Raw genomic sequence first — 8415 nt, forward strand, 5'->3', positions numbered from 1 at the left:
AAAAAAAAAAAAAAGGAAAAATTAAATGTGCCTTCCGTTGCTTATTTTCTGGTGTCAGCTTAATGCCTACATTCACAACCATGACTTGAGTCCTAACGAACACAGGTGGTAGGGGCTAAATCCTAAAAGGGGGGTGAGGGGGAAGAACAGGATATGGGGGAAGGAAAAGGAGGCTTGCCTGGGTGGTATACACACTCGGGAAGGAAGAGAGGGCTTCCAGATGTTAATTACCGGTTCCCGCTCAGCTCCGCGAATTTCTCGAGGATGCAAGAACCAGAACAAGCTTATTGCACTGCTTCACTCGGAGAAAAACATCCCGTAGTCGGCAGGATTCGAACCTGCGCGGGGAGACCCCAATGGATTTCTAGTCCATCGCCTTAACCACTCGGCCACGACTACATGAACAGTTGCGTGTCTCTGTAGCTACTTCAATAGCAATCCCATCCACTGGCGCAGCAAAGCGTAAGAGAATAAAAAGAAACGTCGGTATGCAATGATCGGGAGTGTGAGAAAATGTACTCTACAAATTGAATAGAAACCCTCAGGTGAAGCGCAAGTTTGGCAAGGAGGTCGGCTTTCTCCCCCATTCGCGGATGTCCAGAGCAACAGACAGGGAGCGCTCTCCGCATCAGACAACTTGCCTCTAGACCCTCATCACTTGGACCCCAACTAGCCTCACCACGAAACGGATTCAGATCCTCATCCCAGTTCTAGATCCGAGGTTGCCGCTTTTGTTTGGGATTTCCAGACAAGAAATCTCCCAGATTAATGCTAATGGCTTTCAGGAACGACTTATTTCTGCTGACTGTGTCCCAAGTGGAGAGCAAGCAAAATGATGTGGAAAAGAGTCCTCAGGTCCCCCTACCTGCCTCCCTGTCCCCCAGTTTCTAAACAACCGGACCCATAACCGTGCTAAAGGAGCATCAGCCCTGCTGCTCTTCACAGACCCTGCCGCACTGCAGTCGGCTTAAGAAGCTCATCTGTGGTTCTGAGCAGAAGGCACAAAGTTCCCATGTATAGCTGACCCTTGAATCAGAGCTTAAGAGTGTTCCCCACCGGCTGAAAAGCTGAATGTAGGTTTTACTTTCCCAAAACTAGTGATAGCTTGTTGTTGACCAGAGCCTTATCCATAATACAGGTAGATGCTTACTTAGCACATGTATGACATGCATTTCAGGTTACATGTATTATATGCTGTATTCTTACAATAAAGTAAGTTAGAGAAAAGAAGAAACTATTATTGAGAAATACATTTATAGTACTGTACTGGATTTATTGAAACCATAAATTTACATAATCTGTTTACCAGAAAATCTGAGTGTAAGTAGACATGCCCAGTTCAAACCCATGTTGTTCAAAGTTCAACTGTATTCTCAATCTACTCCCACTCTCTGGTGTTCCCTAATAGTAACACTTTTCATTAGCATGGCACATCTGTCACAGTTGATAAGCACATACTGACAAATTAACTAAAGACGATATTATTAACTGAAGAGGATAGTTTACATTAGGGGTTCACTCTATTGTACATTCTATGGGTTTTGACAAATGTATAATGACATATAATCACCATTATAGTATAATAAAGAATAGTTTCACTGTATTAAAAATTCCATTTTCTATCTATAAATCCCTCCTTTTCCACCCACAAATCCTAGCAACCAATGATCTCTGCAGTTTCCAAAGTTTTGAGTAATGTATAACCGGAATCATATGTACCTATACTTTTCACATTAACTTCTTTCACTTTCAAATTAAAAAAATAATAGGCTGGAACAAGGTCACAAATACTAAAAACTCAAAGAGTAAATCAATTGGGGACTGCTAGTCTTATAATCAGTAAGTTAGACTTTCAACTAAAAAAGGTAGGTAGGGACAAAGATGGATTCAATTTATATGTTCAAGGGATTAATTCACCAAGAAATAACTGTTATTCATATTTATGCTCCAAATATCAGAACATCTAAGTTATAAAAAGCAACTTTTTTTAAAGATTTTTTTTTTAATTCATGCCTACAAGAACTGGGGTGTAGGTCAGAGGTGGTTGGGGTGGGGTGAGAGGATTCACCAAAGACAGTGGGGAGCAGAACAGGTGCATCTATTGAAATAGCATTGCTATTTGAGCATTGTTGCTGAGGGGAGCAATGGTGAGACAGGGGAGGTCTGCTATGCCATATATATATGGGTTAGCTACTCACCAGACAGCTGAGACTTAACCCTCATACCACCAGGGAGGCACATATAAAGTAATTATTAACAGTTCTTAAACAACAAGTAAACAAATACAATCATTGTTGGAAACTTCAACGTACTATTGACACAAAGGGATAGATCATACAGACAGAAAAGTAACAAAGAAATAAAGGCCTTAGGTAAAGTATTAATCAGATGGACATTTGCAGAGTTTCCCACCTTAAAAGCAATGAATATACTATCTTTCTCTAGTGAAGATGGAACATTTTCAAGAATAAATCATATGCTAGGTCATAAAACAAGATTCAGAAAAATACACAAAAACAGAAATTCTGACAAACATCAAGACCGCAATACCATAAAGCTAGGAAATAACCATAAAGGGAATCCTGGAACAAATCAAAATATATGGCAATTAAATAAGATGCTTCTGAACAACTCTTGAGTCAATGAAGAAATCAAAGAGTTTTTTTTTTTTATTTTCAAGGAAGAGATTTTTTAAAAATCTAGAGACTAGTGAAAGCAAAGAGCCAGGCTACCAGACCTTATTGGTTGCTTTAAAAGCAGTACTACTACGTGGGAAATGTATAGCAGTACAAGCCCGAATAAAAAAGAAAGAAAGAAAGAAAGAAAGAAAAGTAAAAAAGAAGGAAGATCTCAATTTAACAATCTAAGACTGAGGTTGAAGAAACTAGAAAAAGAACAACAAAAGTGCCCAAAATCAGAAGAAAGAAAGAACAAAAATTAAAGAATAAATAAATGAAGTAGAAAACAAAAGGACAGTCCATAAAACCAGTGAAACCAAGAGCTGGTTCTATGAAAAATTAAACAACATTGACAAGCCATTAGCCACACTGACAAGCCATTAGCTATGTTTATGAAGAAAATTAGTGAGAAAAATCAATAGAGGCAGAAATACAGGGGTAAAATTATAACAGATACTGAAAACACACATATTAAAAGAACCTAACTATAAAAGTCTACGCAAACAAACTGGACAAGTCGGAAGAAATGGGCAAATTCTAAGATTCATACAAACTCCCAAGATTAAAACAGCATTCCAATTACAAGTACAAAAATTGAAAGTGTAAAGTCTCCCCAAAGCTAAGCCCAGGACTAGATGCCTTCACCCGTGAATTCTACCAAGCTATAAGGGAGATTTAATATCTACCTACTCAAACTTTCAAAAAAAATTGAAGAGGGAGGGGAACTTCCCCAACATATTTTATGAGGTCAATATTACCCTGCTCCCCAAACCAGATAGAAAAAAAAGAAAAAAGAAAAAGAAAATTATGGGGCCCTTCCTGGGGTTAAAGGGCAACAATATGAAACTTTTGGAAGCTTGATCCCTGGCCAGCGAGGTGACCCACATGAAGCAGCAGACCTCTCCTGTCTCCCCGGCTGCTCCGTTCAGCAGTATATTTCAGTCAATCTGCCTATTGTGTTTCCTACTCTGTCTCTGGTGAGTCCTCTCACCTTCTTCACCTCTGTCCTATACCCCAGTTCTTGAATGCATAAATAAATAACATCTTTTTTAAAAACTATGGATCAATGTCTCTGATGAGTATGGCCGCAAAAATCCTCAACAAAAATCATAGCAACTTGAATACAGCAAAGTATCAAGAGACTTGCCCACCATGTAGGCTTCACCCCATGCAAGACTGCTTCAACATTTGTAAATCAATCAATGTCATCTATTAGTCCAACAAAAAGAAAGCCAAAACTCACACCATCAACTCAAAGTAAAGGAAAAAAAAAGCATTTGAAAAGATTCAACATCTATTTATGTTAAAAACTCTCTAAAACGGGATAAATGGAACATATCTAAATATTACAAAAGACATACATGACAAACCCAAAACCAACATCATGCTGAAGGGTGAAAAGTCTGAAAACATTCCCTCCAAGACTGGGAAGAAGACAAAGGGGTCCACTACCGCCACTTTTATTCAACATAGTTTTAGAAATCCTAGCTCAATCATAAAGCAAGAAAAAGGCATAAAAGGAATTCAAATTGGGAAAAAATGAAACTGTCACTATTCGCAGATAACAGGTTAGTATACTTGAGAAACCAAGAGACTACAACAAACCTTTTAGAAATAATAAATGAATACAGTAACATGGCAGGATACAAGAGCAATATGCAAAAATCAGAGGAATTTCTATATGTAAACATGTATCAGAAGATAGGGAAATAAGAAATATAGTTCTATATTTCTATATATTCTAAGGCCCTCCTTGGTGGCGCAGCAGGCTAAAGGGCAGCACTGCAAGCTAGCCACAGCCGCTTCACTATTGAGTTCATTCCCCAGCCAGGGAGGTGACCGACTGGGCGCAGCCGACCTCTCCTGACCTGCCCACTGCTCCCACAGCAGTGTACTTCATCAGTCGGCCTGTTCTGCTCCCCACTGTCTCTGGTGAATCCTCTCACTACCTACACTTCTGGCCTGTTCTGGAGGTATAAATAAATAAATCTTAAAAAAAAAAACACCCCCAAAATAATGAAATACCTGTGTATAAATTCAATGAAGAAAGTCAAGAACTGAAAACTATAAAACTCTTCAAGGAAATAAAAGCACCACCAAAGAAATGGGAATCCATCCCGAGTCCAGAGCTCATGGATTAGAAAAATTAACATTAAAATAGCTTCTTTCACTCAGCAATATGAATCTAACATTCCTCCTTGCTTTGGCAACTAGGTTTGTGTGCACATAAGTTTTCAATTCATTTGGGTAAATATCGGGTTAAGTATCAAGGAGTGTGATTGCTGGATCATACTGTAAGAGTGTATTTAGTTTCCTAAGAAATTGTTCTACCAAACTGTCTTTCAAGGTGGCTCTACCATTTTTTACTCCCACCAGGAATCAATGAGAAATATATTGTTTCTTAAACTCCAGAAATTATTCATCTCCTTCCGAGGGAGTCTAGTGTTGAAGATTAAATGTGGGAGGTTGGTTCATCACAAGAAATAAAATTGTAGTTATACAGTAATGGCGATCAACTACACTTACTGTACTGATCATCTTGATAGGGGCTAGGGAGGGGGAGGAGATCAGGGAGATGCTAAGCTCGTGTAGTGGGAAATCTGCACACGCATATTGTTTATGCCTTTCTGCTCTCAGTTCATTTTCCAGCCCAAGGACACGTATGGAGGAGGCCGGAGTAGGTGCTCTGTGAAGACCAGTCTTATCACAGCCAGATGAGCCAGAGGCCAAGTGTCCAGGAGGGTGAGGAGGAGCTGGGCGCTGGACAGGACAGACCCCTGGCAGCAGGGAGGGCAGCCTGCTGCTGAACTGTCTTTGTGCAACTCACTATAAACAGCCAGCTGGAAATGAAATGTTGAGGTGGTTTCTTTAGGGTGTTAAAACCCTGTCTTCTAGCTTGCTGGCTCTCTCATTAAAGTGCACTTTAAAGAATCTGTCTCTACTGGAATTCAGTGGTGGCAGGTGGCCCAAACTCCAGTCTTCCTATTACAATCTCACAATATATTCAAATGGTGAATTATTATTTTGTGTAAAGCTGACGTTTCTGAGGCGTTTTAAAAATGGAGTCAGTCTGCATTTATTATCTGTCTCCTCTGACTTAGGTCAAAGACCTTTGAACTGGGCTCAAAAGCAGCTGTTTTAGGAAACAATCAAGCAAATAATTATTTTAAAAGTCATTCAGATAATTATGGACATTGTCAGAGAATAGACTCAGTACCAGTTATGCCTCATCTTTGTGTTTTCTTACATAAACCTCCCCAACTTCTGCTCTCTTGAAGACAATGGGGTTTTCTATCCATATCTGGGTCTTCAAGCTGCAATTCTTTGATTCCAAACAATCATGCTTTGCCTTTTATGGCCTCCTAAAGTTTTAGGTTAATAGCTGATTTCATGTAGTCGCTCCTTCCTAATGGAACATTAGCCACAGGTTGGTTTGCCGTTCTCTGATCAAGTTTTACCTATTGCTTTCTTTTGCACTATTACATCCCTCTTTTTCCTTCAAATCGTAGTTTTAAAAGAATAGCCCATACATAATCAACTCACTTTTCCACAGCACCAATTCAGCATTTTACATTTGCTTGCTGTATGTTTTTAATCCCTTTTCATCTACTGTCTTAACCTCAGCCCGTTCTCTTACAACTTTTGTTCCTGTTTCAGTCAGACCATCTTCTTGCAACCGAGAATACCAAATTGCTTCTTGAAAAATTTTGCAGTTCCTATTGTAATTCTTTTCAGCAATCCTTTAAGAGAGTACTGTTTCCATTCACATTGTAATTTTGCTTTTCATATGCTCAGTTAGGATCTCCTGGTTATTTTCTTTTAGCCCCTTTATCCAAATGCCGGGGACCACCAAGTGCGTGGGTCGCACATTTTAAAATTTAAAAAACTCCTGACTTCTGTTGGATTCTTATCTACCGGGTACACATAGGCTAGTGTGTCACTTTCACCGATGTGTGTTGGCTGACTCAGAAACGCACAAATTACTGGAGAGGTAAACATGGTGTTCCGCTGGCGTTTCTCTTACTCTCGGCCGGACCGCACAAGCTGCGGAGCAGCCGCCGGAACGCGGGCCTCCGGCCGAGACGTTTGCCAGCACCGACTGGCACAACCGCACGCCCGGCCCCGCCCCCGCGCCTCACGCGCCGGCTGAGGCCTCTGGGAAATGTAGTTGGACGCCGTGAAGCCTTCTAGGAACCGTAGTCCTCCGCGTCCGCCAGACGCGGCCTCAGGCTTACGCGAGCGGGGGCGGGGAGCTCGTGGCTCCACCGGAAGTGGCGGTTGAAGCTGGCTGTGGGCGGGACGAGGGCTTGGCGCAGGGGAAGTCCAGCGCCTGGGCGCCCTTCGCCAGGTTCGGTGCTCGTCCCAGCGCTTCCGGACCCGGATCCCAGTGTGCCGATCGCCGCGGAGGGAGGGAAGCCCAGGTATCACCATGGCAACCGCCAACCCTCGGGTCGCGTGACGTCACTCTCCTTGCCGCGCCAGAATTGGCCTCTCTGCGGGCGCGAGCTGGGGTTGTGGGGTCCTCGAGGGGGGCGCCCCTAGCCGCCTCGGTCCCGGCGGTTCCGCCCTGATCCCTCGGAGGGCTTTGTTCTTTTGTTCCGGTCTAAGAGGAAGAACCCGAGCCCGGCCCCGCCCTACTTGTCCACCTTCCAGCTTTTCCGCTCCGCAACAGGTGTGTCTTCCCGTATCCGCGGGGGTGTGAGCCCGCAAGTGTGCCCGGAGGTAGCGGGCTGGGTCTGTGGGTCCTCCGGGTCAGTCTGTAGGGCAGGTTTTTTGAACCCGAACTAAACCTGTGTATTCGATCTCCATTCTTTTTTTCTCAGCTGGAGCGCCAGATGCCTGTTCAGTGCCCTCTCGTGCACTTCTCTGTTGCAGGACTTCTTGGCCACTATGCAAAACTCTGATGGGTGATAGTATGACGAATGCAGCTGACCCCATCTTGTTTCTTTTAGGGCAGCCAGCCGCTACGTATGTGAGAGCTCAGAGTCCTTGGGCATCCGACCAACAGATCGAGGACCCAGCTGGAGGCACTGTGCTTGGGAAACTCTGGTGTCCATGTTCCAGAGCTACGGGATGAGCTTCTGAGATGGAAGGTAGTGAGGACGACTGGGCGGGGAGAGCAGGATGATGGAGGCAAAAAAAAAAAAGCAGTCTTGACTGGAAAGGCAAATACTTTATAGAGCAGGAAGAGGTCGAAGAAGGGAACCTTACATTTAGGATAGAGAAAAGAAACGGAATTATTTTAAAGGATAGACTTGGAAGGAGCTAATTCTCCCTGATTTGGGAATTAGGAGATGAAAAGGAGCAACGATTCAGAATGTCTGTGATCTTACATGACTTCAGTTTACTAAATATGGGAATGATAATCTTGCTGTAAGAAAAAAATCTTGGAAATTATCCCTTCATTGTGAGAATCCATATTGAAATATCCCTAGCAGATAGCCATCTGTTAAGCCTGTGCTTGAACAAACAGGACTATGCCTGAACAAATAGGACATTAAATGCTCAGTTCGGGGTGCAGAGTACTTTCTTTGTTGAGTTCCTTATATTGGGTAGAAGTGCCTCTGCCTGTAACTTTTGTGTTGATCTTATTTTTAGTCCAAACAAGTTCTTCTCTTATTCACATTTCTGCTCTCCCTATAGGTGAATACACCAGTTACAACTCTTCTTAGAAGCTCTGTCCTTTACTAAGCCAAATAGCTTCAGTTCCTTTGAAGGATCCTCATGTGATCTTAAC

At 42.5% G+C, this 8415-nt stretch overlaps 1 protein-coding gene and 1 non-coding gene across 2 annotated transcripts in view; one reads left to right on the forward strand and one right to left on the reverse strand.

Moving 5' to 3' along the window:
- Positions 1-317: 317 nt before the first annotated feature.
- TRNAS-AGA lies at positions 318-399 on the reverse strand. The gene has a single exon. It is a non-coding gene; the product is annotated as a tRNA-Ser (tRNA).
- A 6601-nt stretch (positions 400-7000) lies between these two features.
- Positions 7001-8415, forward strand: part of ZNF184 (zinc finger protein 184) — a 15438-nt gene continuing 14023 nt past the window's right edge. The window contains exons 1-2 of the mRNA XM_012734166.1: positions 7001-7099; positions 7631-7771. Coding sequence (XP_012589620.1) covers positions 7765-7771 — 7 coding nt within the window. The 5' untranslated portion in view covers positions 7001-7099; positions 7631-7764. The remainder of the gene's footprint in view (positions 7100-7630; positions 7772-8415) is intronic.

The sequence above is a fragment of the Condylura cristata genome, unplaced genomic scaffold (genome assembly GCF_000260355.1).
Source record: "Condylura cristata isolate star-nosed mole 26May11 unplaced genomic scaffold, ConCri1.0 scaffold00048, whole genome shotgun sequence".
Classification (NCBI taxonomy): domain Eukaryota; kingdom Metazoa; phylum Chordata; class Mammalia; order Eulipotyphla; family Talpidae; genus Condylura; species Condylura cristata.